Genomic DNA, 18,783 nt, shown 5'->3' with positions numbered 1-18,783 from the left:
GATTGATTTAGTTTCAGTTAAGGCGTCCATAAACTTAAGAGCATCATCACTTTCACAGTATTGAATATTGCATCATGGTTTGTAAAATTGACAACAAAAATTTGCAAACTGTTTTGCATGATTGCAAACCACATTGTTTATTTTCTATTGATCAATGGTGTTGGTTTGAGGCTGACATCTTTCTAAACCAAAGAAATACGTGGAATTTTGTCCACCTTCCTCCAGCCATTGTTTTCTAGATCTTACAAAGGCTCATTCTGCTTTTAATTGATACACTTTGTCTCATTTATTTTGGTTTTCTAAGAGACTTTCTTTTTCTTCTGCTGACATATTATCTGGACATAAAGAGGATCATGCAGTAATGATTTTCTTCCTCAGAGCACTTATTCTCAGATAGATTGCTGCAATATTTTCTAATAAATGTACCTACCTCATATTTAAGGAGTTCCCAATTAGTATAATTGTTTTGGGTTTTGGCTTTATTAAGAAAAAAAAAGTATATTAAATATTTAATCCTCATTTTAACTGCTTCATGACATAAAACTGAACTGTTGAGTTTCCAGTATGATCTTTTTGAAGGATTGTGAGAGGGATGTAAAGAGATGTGAATCTGAATAACTCCATGATCAGTCAAAGGAGAGGAGAGAATTTGAACAGTAACACAGTTTTGCAGTGATTTAGAAATGAACCACATTTCTATTCTAGACCTTCTTGAGCCTGACTTATTAGACCGGGTAAAGGATGTCTTATTAGGATTTTTACATCTCCATGCATCAATTAAACCAAGCCTTTGCATCAGTAACTTTAGATTTGAGCTGACATTACTTTGAGAGCCTGGTGCTCATCTATTTATCAAGTGATTGTCAGTGACACTACATTTAAGTCACATCCCACAATATAAGCATTTGGAAATTTGGCAAGCCAGTGTAGAATTTTATTTTGCACTTCATAGAATAAAATAGTATTGTCAGGCACCGAGTTGTATCCATAAATGTTAGCAACTAGAAAGTTACTTTTCTGAACCTCAAAAACCTGATCTATTATGGCCATTTTTCATTAGTTACACTCTAGCTGTATTTTATTCAACGCTGATGACCAAATAACATCAAGTACTTGCTAACACAAATACATCTAATTGTTTTGTGTGTGTGTGTTTTGAAAACATCACTAAGATCAGCAGTTTGATAGTGCGTTTTGATGTGTTTTGCAGTTAATCAACACCAGAGCAATCGATCAACAAGGGAGTGGAGTAGAACTCGTGATGAGCCTACCGCGTAATAATAATAATAATAATAATAATAATAATAATAATAATGATAATAATAATAATAATAATAATAATAATGATAATAATAATGATGTTGATGATGATGTTGATAATAATAATAATAATAATAATGATGATGATCCATTTTTTCTACCGCTTATTACCTTTTGGGGTCGCGGGGGGCGCTGGCGCCTATCTCAGCTACAATCGGGCGGAAGGCGGGGTACACCCTGGACAAGTCGCCACCTCATCGCAGGGCCAACACAGATAGACAGACAACATTCACACACTAGGGCCAATTTAGTGTTCACGGTGGCAGAGGGGTTAGTGCGTCTGCCTCACAATACGAAGGTCCTGCAGTCCTGGGTTCAAATCCAGGCTCGGGATCTTTCTGTGTGGAGTTTGCATGTTCTCCCCGTGAATGCGTGGGTTCCCTCCGGGTACTCCGGCTTCCTCCCACTTCCAAAGACATGCACCTGGGGATAGGTTGATTGGCAACACTAAATTGGCCCTAGTGTGTGAATGATGATGATGTTGATGATAATAATAATGATGATGATGTTGATAATAATAATGATGATGATGATGATGTTGATGTTGATGTTGATGATGATGATGATAATGATGATGATAATGATAATAATAATAATAATAATAATAATAGTAATAATAATTAAGGCAACTCGTGTATTTCATGTACATCGATCGCCTTTTTTCCATTTATGTCTTCTTCGCTTGCCGTAAGTATGTATTTATCACCTGCATACTTATAGCGCCCCCTGTAGATAGCGGCAGTACAGAACTGTGGCGTCCAGAAGAAGTGCACGCAAAGTCTGACGCTCTTTTTCAAACTTTTATTGAGCAACTTATCTAACACAGCGCAACTTATCTTGTGTTTTTATTGAGCAACTTATCTAACACAGCGCAACTTATCTTGTGTTCCCTTCACAAGCACGTCTGTCCTCGTTTCTCATTTCCGCAACAACAACACTTCCTCCTTCTTCACCAATCACCTTCAGGCATTCAACGTTCAATACAGTAGGAATTCTGAAGATCACTCCTAAAGAACACAACATCAGCAGGTCGTTGCAGTACATTAGTTAACTTCTAGCTGTATTTTATTCAACGGTGATGACCAGATAACGTCAAGTACTTAACTAACACAAGTACATCTATTTTTTTGTGTGTGTGTGTTTTGAAAACATTACTATGATCAGCAGTTTCATATTGCGTTTTGATGTGTTTTGCAGTTAATCGACACCAGAGCAATCGATCAACAAGGATGTGGAGTAGAACTCACGTGATGAGCCTATCACATAATAATAATAATAATAATAATAATAACAATAGTAATAGTAATAATAATAATAATATTTAATGCAACTCGTGTGTTTCATGTACATCGCCTTTTTGCCATTTATGTCTTCTTCGCTCGGCGTAAGTATGTATTTATCGAGTGCAGACTAATAGCGCCCCCTGTAGACAGCGGCAGTACAGTACATTAGTTATACGTTCTAGCTGTATTTTATTCGACGCCGATGACCAAATAACGTCAAGTATTTGACTAACACAAATGCATCTAATGTTTTTTATGTGTTTTGAAAACATTACTATGATCAGCAGTTTGATATTGCGTTTTGATATGGGACAAGCGGTAGTAAAATGGATGGATCGCTATGGTTTGCTGTTAATCGACACCAGAACAATCGATCAACAAGGAAGTGGATTAGAATTCACGTGAGCAGCCTACACATCATAACAATAAGAATCATAATAATAATAACAATACTATTAATTATATTGAAGGTCAAGTTTGCGCAAGAAAAATGAGGCGGGCGTTGCATTTTGTTTTTAAAGTTGGTGACCGAAACAAAACTGCTACATTCTACCGCGATGTCCTCGGCATGAAGGTAAGTTATTATCTTATTTCCACATCATGATGTACAACCACCACTCTCTTTCCACATCATGATGTACAACCACCACTCTCTTTCCACATCATGATGTACAACCACCACTCTCTTTCCACATCATGATGTACAACCACCACTCTCTTTCCACATCATGATGTACAACCACCACTCTCTTTCCACATCATGATGTACAACCACCACTCTCTTTCCACATCATGATGTACAACCAGCACTCTCTTTCCACATCATGATGTACAACCACCACTCTCTTTCCACATCATGATGTACAACCACCACTCTCTTTCCACATCATGATGTACAACCACCACTCTCTTTCCACATCATGATGTACAACCAGCACTCTCTTCCCACATCATGATGTACAACCACCACTCTCTTTCCACATCATGATGTACAACCACCACTCTCTTTCCACATCATGATGTACAACCACCACTCTCTTTCCACATCATGATGTACAACCACCACTCTCTTTCCACATCATGATGTACAACCACCACTCTCTTTCCACATCATGATGTACAACCACCACTCTCTTTCCACATCATGATGTACAACCACCACTCTCTTTCCACATCATGATGTACAACCACCACTCTCTTTCCACATAATGATGTACAACCACCACTCTCTTTCCACATCATGATGTACAACCAACACTCTCTTTCCACATCATGATGTACAACCACCACTCTCTTTCCACATCAAGATGGACAACCAGCACTCTCTTTCCACATCATGATGTACAACCAGCACTCTCTTTCCACATCATGATGTACAACCAGCACTCTCTTTCCACATCATGATGTACAACCACCACTCTCTTTCCACATCAATATGTACAACCAGCACTCTCTTTCCACATCATGATGTACAACCAGCACTCTCTTTCCACATCATGATGTACAACCAGCACTCTCTTTCCACATCATGATGTACAACCACCACTCTCTTTCCACATCATGATGTACAACCACCACTCTCTTTCCACATCATGATGTACAACCACCACTCTCTTTCCACATCATGATGTACAACCAGCACTCTCTTTCCACATAATGATGTACAACCACCACTCTCTTTCCACATCATGATGTACAACCAACACTCTCTTTCCACATCATGATGTACAACCACCACTCTCTTTCCACATCAAGATGGACAACCAGCACTCTCTTTCCACATCATGATGTACAACCAGCACTCTCTTTCCACATCATGATGTACAACCAGCACTCTCTTTCCACATCATGATGTACAACCACCACTCTCTTTCCACATCAAGATGTACAACCAGCACTCTCTTTCCACATCATGATGTACAACCAGCACTCTCTTTCCACATCATGATGTACAACCAGCACTCTCTTTCCACATCATGATGTACAACCAGCACTCTCTTTCCACATCATGATGTACAACCAGCACTCTCTTTCCACATCATGATGTACAACCAGCACTCTCTTTCCACATCATGATGTACAACCAGCACTCTCTTTCCACATCATGATGTACAACCAGCACTCTCTTTCCACATCATGATGTACAACCAGCTCTCTCTTTCCACATCATGATGTACAACCACCACTCTCTTTCCACATCATGATGTACAACCACCACTCTCTTTCCACATCATGATGTACAACCACCACTCTCTTTCCACATCATGATGTACAACCAGCACTCTCTTTCCACATCATGATGTACAACCAACACTCTCTTTCCACATCATGATGTACAACCACCACTCTCTTTCCACATCAAGATGTACAACCAGCACTCTCTTTCCACATCATGATGTACAACCAGCACTCTCTTTCCACATCATGATGTACAACCAGCACTCTCTTTCCACATCATGATGTACAACCACCACTCTCTTTCCACATCAAGATGTACAACCAGCACTCTCTTTCCACATCATGATGTACAACTAGCACTCTCTTTCCACATCATGATGTACAACCAGGACTCTCTTTCCACATCATGATGTACAACCAGCACTCTCTTTCCACATCATGATGTACAACCAGCACTCTCTTTCCACATCATGATGTACAACCACCACTCTCTTTCCACATCATGATGTACAACCAGCACTCTCTGGTCTTACCCCACATGGTTTAATGTGAGGCTTCTATACTCAACTAGATCCTCTGTCACCTTCTTATGATGACAGGTTTTGCGCCATGAGGAGTTTGATGAAGGCTGCAAAGCAACATGCAATGGGTGAGTCACTCCTGAGTTTGTTACTTCAATATGTCAATCAATCAATCAATCAAAGTTTACTTATATAGCCCTTAATCACAAGTGTCTCAAAGGGCTGCACAAGCCACAACCACATCCTGGGCTCAGATCCCAAATCAGGCCAAGGAAAAACTCAACCAAATGGGATAACAGGTGCAATGGACGTGGTGGAGTGGATCTAGTTCATAGTGTGAGAGTCCAGTCCATAGTGGATCTAACATAATAGTGTGAGAGTCCAGTCCATAGTGGATCTAACATAATAGTGTGAGAGTCCAGTCCATAGTGGATCTAACATAATAGTGTGAGAGTCTAGTCCATAGTGGATCTAACATAATAGTGAGAGTCCAGTCCATAGTGGATCTAACATAATAGTGTGAGAGTCCAGTCCATAGTGGATCTAACATAATAGTGTGAGAGTCCAGTCCATAGTGGATCTAACATAATAGTGAGAGTCCAGTCCATAGTGGATCTAACATAATAGTGTGAGAGTCCAGTCCATAGTGGATCTAACATAATAGTGAGAGTCTAGTCCATAGTGGTTCTAACATAATAGTGAGAGTCCAGTCCATAGTGGATCTAACATAATAGTGTGAGAGTCCAGTCCATAGTGGATCTAACATAATAGTGAGAGTCCAGTCCATAGTGGATCTAACATAATAGTGAGAGTCCAGTCCATAGTGGATCTAACATAATAGTGAGAGTCCAGTCCATAGTGGATCCAACATAATAGTTAGAGTCCAGTCCATAGTGGTTCCAACATAATAGTGTTAGAGTCCAGTCCATAGTGGATCTAACATAATAGTTAGAGTCCAGTCCATAGTGGATCCAACATAATAGTGAGAGTCCAGTCCATAGTGGACCAGCAGGAGATCACCTTGAGTGGAGACAGGTCAGCAGCACATAGACATCACCAACTGATGCACAGATGAGAGGTCCACCCTGGGTGCTGACTTTGAACAGCTAGCGCCTCGTCTGTGGTCAGCTAATAACCTCTCCATGCAGGAGAGGGGGGCAGAGTAGAAAAGAGACGGCAGATCAACTGGTCTAAAAGGGGGTCTATTTAAAGGCTAGAGTATACAAATGAGTTTTAAGATGGGACTTAAATGTTTCTACTGAGGTAGCATCTCTAACTGTTACTGCTAGAACATTCCAGAGTACTGGAGCCCCAATAGAAAACACTCTATAGCCCGCAGACTTTTTTTGGGCTCTGGGAATCACTAATAAGCTGCAGTTCTTTGAAGGCACACATGGTACAATACAATCAGCAAGATGGACCCTTTAGTATTTAATACCTAAGTTGTAAAACCTTAAAGTGCAGGTGAGACACTATAGGTATATATATATATGTATGTGTATATATATATATATATATATATATATATATATATATATATACACACATGAAAATAAATAATAGGTTACAGTAATGAGACAAGACATAATAATGAATATGTTATCCTTGTCTTCACACAGACCTTACGATGCCAAATGGAGCAAGACTATGGTTGGCTTCGGTCCAGAGGATGAACACTTTGTGGCTGAGCTCACTTACAATTATGGGGTGGCTGAATATCAACTTGGAAATGATTTCTTGGTATGGTTGGATAATGTGTGACAAGCATGGTCCGACATTGATGTGTTTGTTTGTGTTTGTTTGCAGGGGCTAACCCTGCAGTCCAGCAAAGCTGTGAGCAATGCCAAACGTCTGGGATGGCCTCTGACTCAGGTAAAAGACGGCCTGTACCTGACCCAAGCTCCAGGTGGTTATCCCTTCTACCTGGTGGACCAAGAGCAGCCTCACAAAGGTGACGAGTCACAGGCTTTTTCTTTGTTTTGTTTTGGTTGTTGACCTTATTGCATGAATGACCCTGCCACAGACCCTGTGCAAAAGGTTTGCCTTGGAGTTTCAGACCTCTCGAGGTCGACCCACTTCTGGTCTGCACTGCTAGGAATGACAGTGATAGAAAGAAGTGATGAAAAGAAGACCGTGTTGCTGGGATTTGGAGACACTGGGGTAAGTCAAAGTCCAAACTATGGTAGACGGCAGTTGTGTGCCAGAACAAAAGAGGAGGATAAAGCAAAAAAAGACATATATATATATATATATATATATGTATGTATATACATATATATATACATTCATATATATACATTCATATATATATACATATATATATATATATATATATATATATATATGTATGTATATACATATATATATACATTCATATATATACATTCATATATATATACATATATATATATATATATATATATATATATATATATATATATATATATATATATATATATATGTATGTATATATATATATATATGTATGTATATATATATATATATGTATGTATATACATATATATATATATATATATATATATATATATATATATATATATATATATATATATGTATGTATATACATATATATATACATTCATATATATACATTCATATATATATACATATATATGTGGATATGTTTAGGTCATGTGAGCATACAGCATATATATGTGGATATGTTTAGGTCATGTGAGCATACAGCATATATATGTGGATATGTTTAGGTCATGTGAGCATACAGCATATATATGTGGATATGTTTAGGTCATGTGAGCATACAGCATATATATGTGGATATGTTTAGGTCATGTGAGCATACAGCATATATATGTGGATATGTTTAGGTCATGTGACCATACAGCATATATATGTGGATATGTTTAGGTCATGTGAGCATACAGCATATATATGTGGATATGTTTAGGTCATGTGAGCATACAGCATATATATGTGGATATGTTTAGGTCATGTGAGCATACACCATATATATGTGGATATGTTTAGGTCATGTGACCATACAGCATATATATGTGGATGTTTAGGTCATGTGACCATACAGGATATATATGTGGATATGTTTAGGTCATGTGAGCATACAGCATATATATGTGGATATGTTTAGGTCATGTGAGCATACACCATATATATGTGGATATGTTTAGGTCATGTGAGCATACACCATATATATGTGGATATGTTTAGGTCATGTGACCATACAGGATATATATGTGGATATGTTTAGGTCATGTGAGCATACAGCATATATATGTGGATATGTTTAGGTCATGTGAGCATACACCATATATATGTGGATATGTTTAGGTCATGTGAGCATACAGCATATATATGTGGATATGTTTAGGTCATGTGAGCATACAGCATATATATGTGGATATGTTTAGGCCATGTGAGCATACAGCATATATATGTGGATATGTTTAGGTCATGTGAGCATACAGAATATATATGTGGATATGTTTAGGTCATGTGACCATACAGCATATATATGTGGATATGTTTAGGTCATGTGAGCATACACCATATATATGTGGATATGTTTAGGTCATGTGAGCATACAGCATATATATGTGGATATGTTTAGGTCATGTGACCATACAGCATATATATGTGGATATGTTTAGGTCATGTGAGCATACAGCATACATATGTGGATATGTTTAGGTCATGTGAGCATACACCATATATATGTGGATATGTTTAGGTCATGTGAGCATACAGCATATATATGTGGATATGTTTAGGTCATGTGACCATACACCATATATATGTGGATATGTTTAGGTCATGTGAGCATACAGCATATATATGTGGATATGTTTAGGTCATGTGACCATACAGCATATATATGTGGATATGTTGCCTTGGCCTTGAATGAACACTTGATGCATATAATGACAGCAGTATGATGATTCTATGTGTCTACATTCAAACATTCTTCTTCATACTGCATTCATATATGCTACTTTTAAACTTTCATGCAGAGAAGGAAATCACAACTAAAAGTGTATTTATGAAACAGTTATTGGCACAGTGGCACAAACATTCATGTCATTTCCAAACAAATCACAACTAAAAGTGTATTTATGAAACAGTTATTGGCACAGTGGCACAAACATTCATGTCATTTCCAAACAAAGTGCAAGATTGTCAGAGACATTTTAAAACAAGCTATGAGTGCACTTTTGTGCATGATGTCACTAAGATGACATATCAAAACAACACTCAATTAAAGTGCACTTTTTGTACAGAACACCACTACAATAGTTTCAAACAAATAAAGTGCACTTTTGTGCATGATGTCACACAAGATATTTCAATAAGTGTCAAATAAAAATGAGCTGCATAATAGGAAATCAAATAGTGTATGTCCTTCACTATGTGGTAGGTTCCTGCAGACGTTATCTACTTCTGTTGTTGACTACTTTTTCATACAGTGTTGATGTGGACATGAGAGACACCAGGCTCAATTGGGTCAGCGCTGGTTGCTTCGGCATTTTGTTGATGTGGCACCGGCCGGAGATGTTGACATGTGGAGTTTCAAGCACTGGTTTGCCGCATACTTGACATATTACAGTTGTCTGTTCAACATCTTCTCGCTTGAAGCCAAACCACCGCCACACGATGGACCCCCTGCTGTTTTTCTTGGGAAATAATTATTCCTTCATTTGTTACCAGATTGGCACCTTTTCTCTCTCGTATTACCACTCGCACCGCTCCTCTACAGCTAACTTGACCCATGCCGCTTCCTCTCTGCTGGGTGAGGGCATATGACACGACAGTATGTGACGTATGTAAGAAGGTGCGCTTGTTTTACGTCTCTGTGAGAAGCAGAGACAGGAAAGAGTGAGAAGAGCCTGTAGTGTAATGCCTGCAGCTAAAAGCAACTGCATGAGAAGGTATACTCCAATATCACCATATATTCTTTTTCTGTATCGCACAGAGACAAACCCACAATATATCGCCCAACCCTAATTTAGCCATTCCTTTACCACTTTTGAGGTGTGTTTGGGGTCATTGTCCTGTTGGAACACCCAACTGTGCCCAAGACCCAACCTCCCCCCTGATGATTTGAGCTTGTCCTGAACAATTTGGAGCTAATCCTCCTTTTTCATTGTCCCATTTAAAGCAGCAGTTACATTGGCAGCAAAACGGGCCCAGAGCATAATACTACCACCACCATGCTTGACGGTAGGAATGGTGTTTCTGGGATTAAAGGCCTCACCTTTTCTGCCCCATATTGCTGGGTATTGTGGCCAAACAGCTCCATTTTTGTTTCATCTGTCATCACATGGACACAGATAAGACCTTTTAGAGCAGGGGTGTCAAACTCATTTTAGATGGGGGGCCACTTGGAGAAAAATCTACTCCCAAGTGGGCCGGACTGGTAAAATCACGGCACGATAACTTAAAAACTGAGACAACTTCGGATTGTTTTTTGTTGTTGTTTAAAAATAGAACAAGTACATTCTAAAATGTTTCAAATCATAATGTTGTTGGGGGTTTTTTACACTTACATGTTGTGGTTAATAGTATTCTATCTTTATTTGTTGTTATTTATACTTTCTGAAGAAATGATGTAATAATGTTCATCAGTCAACTCATTGCTGTTAATTTTCAATCCATCAAGATAATAAAATATCAACATCAAATTACAGGATGTTATTTATGTAGTTTGCTAATTTTCCTCGACTGCTGCATTAATATGTGTTCTTCTTTTTCTTCCATGTGTACCATCATTTACAACAGGGGTTGGCAACCTTTAAAGAGCCATTTTGACCCGTGTCACAAAATAAAGAAAACAATGGGAGCCACAAAACTCATTTGAAATTTAAAATGAAATAACACTGCATACAGTAGCTGAGATAGGCGCCAGCGCCCCCCGCGACCCCGAAAGCGAATAAGCGGTAGAAAATGGATGGATGGATGGATGCATAGAGTTTTTTTTTTGCTTTGTGCTATGTATAAACCAGGGGTCTCAGACACACGGCCCGCACCTTAATATGAAAATGTAACGTTAGTGCGGCCCGCAAGATTTATATGAATGCCGCTTGACAGCATCACACATGCCAACCCTCCTAATTTTTCTGGGAGACTTTCGAATTTCAGAGCATCTATTCTCGCGAATGTCTGCTGGTTTTCACCCTGGCAACAATAATAAGGGCCTGCTATGATGGTGGAACCTTTAAGGCCCCCCTACAACCTGTGCTAACAGCTTGCCAGCCCAGTCACATGTTGATTGTGGTTACTGCAGACACGTAAGTGACTGCAAGGCATACTTGTTCAACAGCCATACAGGTCACCTTGAGGGTGCCCGTTTAAACAACTTTAACACTCTCACTAATATGCGCCACACTGTGAACCCACACCAAACAAGAATGACAAACACATTTCGGGAGAACATCCTCCGTGCGTCGGTTGAGGTGGGCAGGGTTTTGTGGTAGCGGGGGTGTATAATGTAGCCCGGAAGAGTTAGGGATGCATGGGATTCTGGGTATTAGTTCTGATGTGTTTATGTTGTGTTACAGTGTGGATGTTCTCCCGAAATGTGTTTGTCATTCTTGTTTGGTGTGGATTCACAGTGTGGCGCATAATAGTAAGAGTGTTAAAGTTGTTTATATCACAACCATCAGTATAACCTGTGTGGCTGTTGACCAAGTATGCCTTGCAGTCGATGTTGTGTGCTAGCAGGGGTCGCATGCTACATGTGATCGGCCGGCACACAGATAGCATGGCGTGAAGGTGGGCGTGACGATATGTTTTAGAGAACGTTAAAAGCATTGTCACCACAACTCGCCCTGAAAATAGTTATGCGGGTGAAAACCAGAGAATGTTAGCCCAGGAATATTTCTGGCAAAGGCACTGAAATCCGGACAACCTCCCGGAAAAATCTTGAGGGTCGGAAAGTATGCAGGTGAGCCACATCAGAGTGATCAAAGAGCCGCATGCGGCTCCGCAGCCGCGGGTTGCCGACCCCTGATCTACAAAGATACACAGAATTGCTATTGTGACATCTAGTGGACACATTTAGAACAGCCGTTTCTTTCATTCAAAAATTTCGGCTATTTTTATATTTAGCAAACTCATCCCGCAACCTGGTCTGGTGAAGATAAGGTCCTTTTTATTTTATAAATAAAATAAAATCAGATAAATAAAAAACAAAACCAAACATTTTCTTAGATAAAAAGGAAAGTAAAATATTAGAAAAACAATTACATAAAAAATAGTAATTAATGATAATGTTAGTGGACCGGCGGTGCAGACAATCATGTGTGTCCCTTGCAGACTGTGTTATCTATGTTGTGGGAACCAGAATTTTGGTAGCAGAAAGAAACAACCCCTTTTTTGTGTGAGTGGGTGTGAATGAGTGTGAATGGGGGAGGGAGGTTTTTTTTGGGGGGGGGTCGATGCACTAATTGAAAGTGTGTCTTGTGTATTTTCATGTTGATTTAATTAAAAAAATAAAATAAATAAAACTTATCCCTCGGGCTGGATAAAACCTGTTCGCGGGCCGTACGTTTGACACCCATGTTCGAGAGGAAAGTTATGTGGTCCAATTAAATGAAGTTACCATGGTAACCGCACCATAGCAACGGTCCCATCCCTGTCAACATTTCCTGGTTCTCAAGAGGAGGTGGGCGGAGTAATCTGCCGAAAAGGAAATTCCGCATGAACAGAGGCCAGCAATCAATTAGAGGAAAGAAAAGAAAAACAATACAAACTAATGAGGACATTTGGCTCCAACACATGTCATTTATTTGCACAAAACTCGGTGACAGTTTTATCTAAAGTTATTTCAGGTTGTTTTGGAGTGAAATTTGCCAGCAAGGACAACAGTCAGTCTCCTCGCTCATATTTGTACTGATGTGGTCATTGATCTGATCACGGACTGTACAGCCATTAACCTAAAAGAGCGTCGGTTGAGGTGGGCGGGGGTTGGGGGGGCTGGGTTTGGTGGTAGCGGGGGTGTATAATGTAGCCCAGAATAGTTTGGGATACATGGGATTCTGGGTATTTGTTCTGTTGTGTTTATGTTGTGTTACAGTGCGGATGTTTTCCCAAAATGTGTTTGTCATTCTTGTTTGGTGTGGTTTCACAGTGTGGTGCATATTATTAGTAAGAGTGCTAAAGTCACAACCCTCAGTGTAACCTGTATGGCTGTTGACCAAGTATGCCTTGCAGTTGCTTATGTGTGTCTCCAGAAGCCTCATACAACATGTGAACGGGCTGGTAAGCTGTTTGTGACGGTTGTAGAGGGCGCTAAACGCATTGTCATTGCAGCACGCCCTTATTATTGTTGTTTGGGTGAAAACCTGCAGACAGTCGAGAGAATGGTTGCTCTGAAACTCGGTAGTCTCCCGGAAAGCTTGAGATGGTTGGCAAATGTGATGTCAAGCGGCATTCAAATAAAACTTGCGGGCCGCACTAATATTACATTTTCACATTAAGGTTCGGGCCGTGTGTCTGAGACCGCTGGTTAATACATAGCACAAGACAAAAAAAACTTTGTACGCTGTTTTATTTTTCTTTTATTTCAAAAGAGTCTTGTGGCTCCCGTAGTATTCTTTATTTTGTGAAACGGGTCAAAATGTCTCTTTGAGTGGTAAAGGTTGGTGACCCCTGCTGTAGATGATGGTACATATGTACAAAATAGACCACATGATTTTAGTACATCAATCGAGGAAAATGATCAAACTACATACTGTAATTTGATTTTAATATTTTTTTATCTTGATTGATTGAAAATGAACATCATTAAGTTGAGTGATGTACATCATTTATTCAGAAAATTCAAATAAGGACAAATAAAGATAGAATACTATTAACCGCAACATGTAAGTGTAAAAAAACAACAACATTATGATTTCTACATTTTCAGAAAGTGCTTCTTCCATTTTTAAACACTGAAAACAATCTGAGGGTGTCTTTATTTTTAAGTTATCGTGCAGGGATTTTACCAGTCCGGCCCACTTGGGAGTAGATTTTTCCTCCATGTAGCCCCCCATCTAAAATGAGTTTGACACCCCTGCTCTATGGTAGAAATAAATTGCATGAATAATCTAAGTGTGGACGTGATAAATGTGCTAATATTTTCTGATTAATCACATGAGTTAACACATTAATTTTGACAGCCCTAATGCAATAGATTAAGTTTAGTGCTGTTTTGTTCAATATTCCTGAGATTAGAATGTGCAATAAACTTTAAAACCATTCATTTGATCTGCTGCTGCTCCAGCCAACTTGGCGATGGCAAGAATAATTGTCACGTCAGTCATTCTTTAGAAGGAAACTTGGATATTAGTGGTGGTGCACACTTGACAAGCTGTACACAAGTTGTATATTGTCCTTTGAGAAGTTTTACTGCAATACAAACATGAAATCTGAGGGCTGTGTTCACTTCTGCAGTGTAAACTGGAGCTTCACAACATCATTGGCACCGTAGACCATGGCACAGCGTTTGGAAGGATTGCATTTTCATGCCCCAGGGATCAGGTAAAGTATTTGTGTTTATTGTTGATTGTTAGTAACATTTTGTCAGAACTCATTCCAATCATTCCATAGCTTACTGACCTTGAAGCCATGATGAAAAAGGAAAGTCAGAAAATTCTCACACCTTTAGTCAGCCTGGACACACCTGGGAAAGCCACCGTGGAAGTTGTTATTTTGGCTGACCCTGTAAGTATATTTCACACATGACAAGCTTTGTGTAGAGGAACAAAGGGAACTATATTTCCCTTCATCAGGATGGCCATGAGATTTGCTTCGTAGGAGATGAAGCATTCCGAGAGCTTTCCACAGTGGACCCCAAAGGCAAGGAGTTGCTTGAAAAGGTCGGTGATGCTGCAGCGCTTCATTTGCCAGATGATCATTTTTGCCACTCACTGCACACGTCTCATTTCATTTCCCAGGCGATGGCTGACGACAAAAGCAATGAGTGGTTTGCCAAGCACAACAGACAGAAAGCTGCTGCATGAGACTGACTTCAAAACTGTCAACTCTTTCTTAAAGTGCATTGTACTGTTGTTGCACATATTTAGTAATTGAGTGGCATGTCAATTAGTTTGTTTGATTCATGAAGTAATCAATAATAACATCATAGTTTCAATGCATATTTTAGTCACAATTGTTTAAATAAACCAATATTTTGCTGCTTGCCATAAACTTCATTCTTCTTTTTAATAAACGCACATGGTCAACAATGAAACTGCACTTTTAACGTGTGCATTAACAATAATATTTTACAAATATTATTGTTAATGCTATTATCCGCTGGAAATAACGACGCCCACTCACTCCGATCTGTTTTGGATATAATGCCCATTCTTTCCAGCCTGTCTAGTTCTTTTTTTACTAGTTCTCGGAGGGCATAGGGCACTGGTCTAGACTTCCTAAAGATGTGCTAACTGCTTGGTTTCACTCTGATAGAAGCTTTAAACTCTTTGATGGTGCTGGGGCCTTCCTCAAACACTGCCTTGTGTTCCATCTGACCACAGAACTTTCCTCCAGAAGGTCTTATCTGTGTCCATGTGATGACAGATGAAGGAAAAATGGAGCTGTTTGGCCACAATACCCAGCAATATGTTTGGAGGAGGAAAGGTGAGGCCTTTAATCCCAGGAACACCAAGCCTACCGTCAAGCATGGTGGTGGTAGTATTATGCTCTGGGCCTGTTTTGCTGCCAATGTAACTGCTGCTTTAAATGGGACAAAGAAAAAGGAGGATTAGCTCCAAATTGTTCAGGACAAGCTAAAATCATCAGGGGGGAGGTTGGGTCTTGGGCACAGTTGGGTGTTCCAACAGGACAATGACCCCAAACACACCTCAAAAGTGGTCAAGGAATGGCTAAATCAGGCTAGAATGAAGGTATTACAATGGCCTTCCCAAAGTCCTGACTTAAAGGTGTGGACAATGCTGAAGAAACAAGTCCATGTCCAGTAGCTCCACCCATTCGGCAGATGACTTTATGAAGTTCTTTAATAAGAAAATTGAACTTATTAGAAAGGAGATTAAAGACAATGCGTCCCAGCTACAACGGGGTTATAGTAACACAGATACGATTGTATATACGGCGGATACTGCAAATATCCAAAATAGTTTCTCTCGTTTTGATGAAATAACATTAGAACGATTGTTACAACGTGTAAAAGGAATAAAACAAACAACATGTTTACTTGACCCACTTCCTGGGAAACTTATCAAGGAGCTTTTTGTATTATTAGGTCCATCAGTGCTAAATATTATAAACTTATCACTTTCCTCGGGCACTGTTCCCCTAGCATTCAAAAAAGCAGTTATTCAGCCTCTCCTTAAAAGACCTAACCTCGATCCTGACCTCATGGTAAACTACCGACCGGTGTCTCACCTTCCCTTTATTTCGAAAATCCTCGAAAAAAATTGTTGCAGAGCAGCTAAATGAGCACTTAGCGTTTAACAATCTATGTGAAACCTTTCAATCCGGTTTCAGGGCAAATCACTCGACTGAGACAGCCCTCGCAAAAATGACTAATGATCTATTGCTAACGATGGATTCTGATGCGTCATCTATGTTGCTGCTCCTCGATCTTAGCGCTGCTTTCGATACCGTCGATCATAATATTTTATTAGAGCGTATCAAAATACGAATTGGTATGTCAGACTCAGCCCTGTCATGGTTTAACTCTTATCTTACTGATAGGATGCAGTGCGTCTCCTATAACAGTGTGACCTCGGACTATGTTAAGGTAACGTGTGGAGTTCCCCAGGGTTCGGTCCTTGGCCCTGCACTCTTCAGCATCTACATGCTGCCGCTAGGTGACATCATACGCAAATACGGTATTAGCTTTCACTGTTATGCTGATGACACCCAACTCTACATGCCCCTAAAGCTGACCAACACGCCGGATTGTAGTCAGCTGGAGGCGTGTCTTAATGAAATTAAACAATGGATGTCCGCTAACTTTTTGCAACTCAACGCCAAAAAAACGGAAATGCTGATTATCGGTCCTGCTAGACACCGAACTCTATTTAATAATACAACTCTAACATTTGACAACCAAACAATTAAACAAGGCGACCCGGTAAAGAATCTGGGTATTATCTTCCACCCAACTCTCTCCTTTGAGGCACACATTAAAAACGTTACTAAAACGGCCTTCTTTCATCTCCGTAATATCGCTAAAATTCGCTCCATTCTGTCCACTAAAGACGCCGAGATCATTATCCATGCGTTTGTTACGTCTCGCCTCGATTACTGTAACGTATTATTTTCGGGTCTCCCCATGTCTAGCATTAAAAGATTACAGTTGGTACAAAATGCGGCTGCTAGACTTTTGACAAGAACAAGAAAGTTTGATCATATTACGCCTGTACTGTATATACCTTTATATACATATATACATACATATATACCTATACTGTATATACCTTTATATACATATATACATACATATATACCTATACTGTATATACCTTTATATACATATATACATACATATATACCTATACTGTATATACCTTTATATACATATATACATACAGATATACCTATACTGTATATACCTTTATATACATATATACATACATATATACCTATACTGGCTCACCTGCACTGGCTTCCTGTGCACTTAAGATGTGACTTTAAGGTTTTACTACTTACGTATAAAATACTACACGGTCTAGCTCCATCCTATCTTGCAGATTGTATTGTACCATATGTCCCGGCAAGAAATCTGCGTTCAAAGGACTCCGGCTTATTAGTGATTCCTAGAGCTCAAAAAAAGTCTGCGGGCTATAGAGCGTTTTCCGTTCGGGCTCCAGTACTCTGGAATGCACTCCCGGTAACAGTTCGAGATGCTACCTCAGTAGAAGCATTTAAGTCTCATCTTAAAACTCATCTGTATACTCTAGCCTTTAAATAGACCTCCTTTTTAGACCAGTTGATCTGCCGCTTCTTTTCTTTCTCCTATGTCCCCCCCTCCCTTGTGGAGGGGGTCCGGTCCGATGACCATGGATGAAGTACTGACTGTCCAGAGTCGAGACCCAGGATGGACCGCTCGTCGGGACCCAGGATGGACCGCTCGCCTGTATCGGTTGGGGACATCTCTACGCTGCTGATCCGCTTGAGATGGTTTCCTGTGGACGGGACTCTCGCTGCTGTGTTGGAGCCACTATGGATTGAACTTTCACAGTATCATGTTAGACCCGCTCCACATCCATTGCTTTCGGTCCCCTAGAGGGGGGGGGGTTGCCCACATCTGAGGTCCTCTCCAAGGTTTCTCATAGTCAGCATTGTCACTGGCGTCCCACTGGATGTGAATTCTCCCTGCCCACTGGGTGTGAGTTTTCCTTGTCCTTTTGTGGGTTCTTCCGAGGATGTTGTAGTCGTAATGATTTGTGCAGTCCTTTGAGACATTTGTGATTTGGGGCTATATAAATAAACATTGATTGATTGATTGATGTCAGAAAAGCAACACATTTAGC

The 18,783-nt window shown here is 39.7% G+C and overlaps 1 protein-coding gene across 3 annotated transcripts; it reads left to right on the top strand.

Moving 5' to 3' along the window:
- The first annotated feature begins 2,866 nt into the window (after positions 1-2,866).
- Positions 2,867-15,487, top strand: LOC133537303 (glyoxalase domain-containing protein 4-like). 3 transcript variants are annotated; one of them, XM_061878317.1, is made up of 10 exons: positions 2,867-3,004; positions 3,074-3,177; positions 5,381-5,430; positions 6,922-7,042; positions 7,109-7,253; positions 7,326-7,462; positions 14,732-14,818; positions 14,888-15,001; positions 15,070-15,156; positions 15,235-15,487. In XM_061878317.1, the coding sequence occupies exons 2-10, from the start codon at positions 3,094-3,096 to the stop codon at positions 15,298-15,300; spliced, it is 891 nt and encodes a 296-aa protein (XP_061734301.1). In that variant the 5' UTR covers positions 2,867-3,004; positions 3,074-3,093; the 3' UTR covers positions 15,301-15,487. The 3 variants fall into 3 exon arrangements, with proteins under 3 accessions (XP_061734301.1, XP_061734302.1, XP_061734300.1); XM_061878318.1 differs by having other exon boundaries at positions 2,947-3,004; positions 3,125-3,177; XM_061878316.1 differs by having other exon boundaries at positions 2,948-3,177.
- The last annotated feature ends 3,296 nt before the right edge of the window (positions 15,488-18,783 follow it).

This window comes from Nerophis ophidion, linkage group LG18, assembly GCF_033978795.1.
Source record: "Nerophis ophidion isolate RoL-2023_Sa linkage group LG18, RoL_Noph_v1.0, whole genome shotgun sequence".
Lineage (NCBI taxonomy): Eukaryota > Metazoa > Chordata > Actinopteri > Syngnathiformes > Syngnathidae > Nerophis > Nerophis ophidion.
The sequence above is the reverse complement of the archived record's forward strand: the minus strand, read 5'-3'. Positions and strand labels throughout refer to the sequence as shown.

What these genes read in the sequence shown, in the direction of transcription:
- LOC133537303 (XM_061878317.1), top strand. Translation starts at nt 3,094, where the DNA reads ATGAGGCGGGCGTTGCATTTTGTTTTTAAAGTTGGTGACCGAAACAAA. An exon ending in CCAAGAGCAGCCTCACAAAG is followed by an intron (nt 7,254 to 7,325) that starts GTGACGAGTCAC and finishes ACCCTGCCACAG; the next exon opens with ACCCTGTGCAAAAGGTTTGC. An exon ending in TGGGATTTGGAGACACTGGG is followed by an intron (nt 7,463 to 14,731) that starts GTAAGTCAAAGT and finishes TCACTTCTGCAG; the next exon opens with TGTAAACTGGAGCTTCACAA.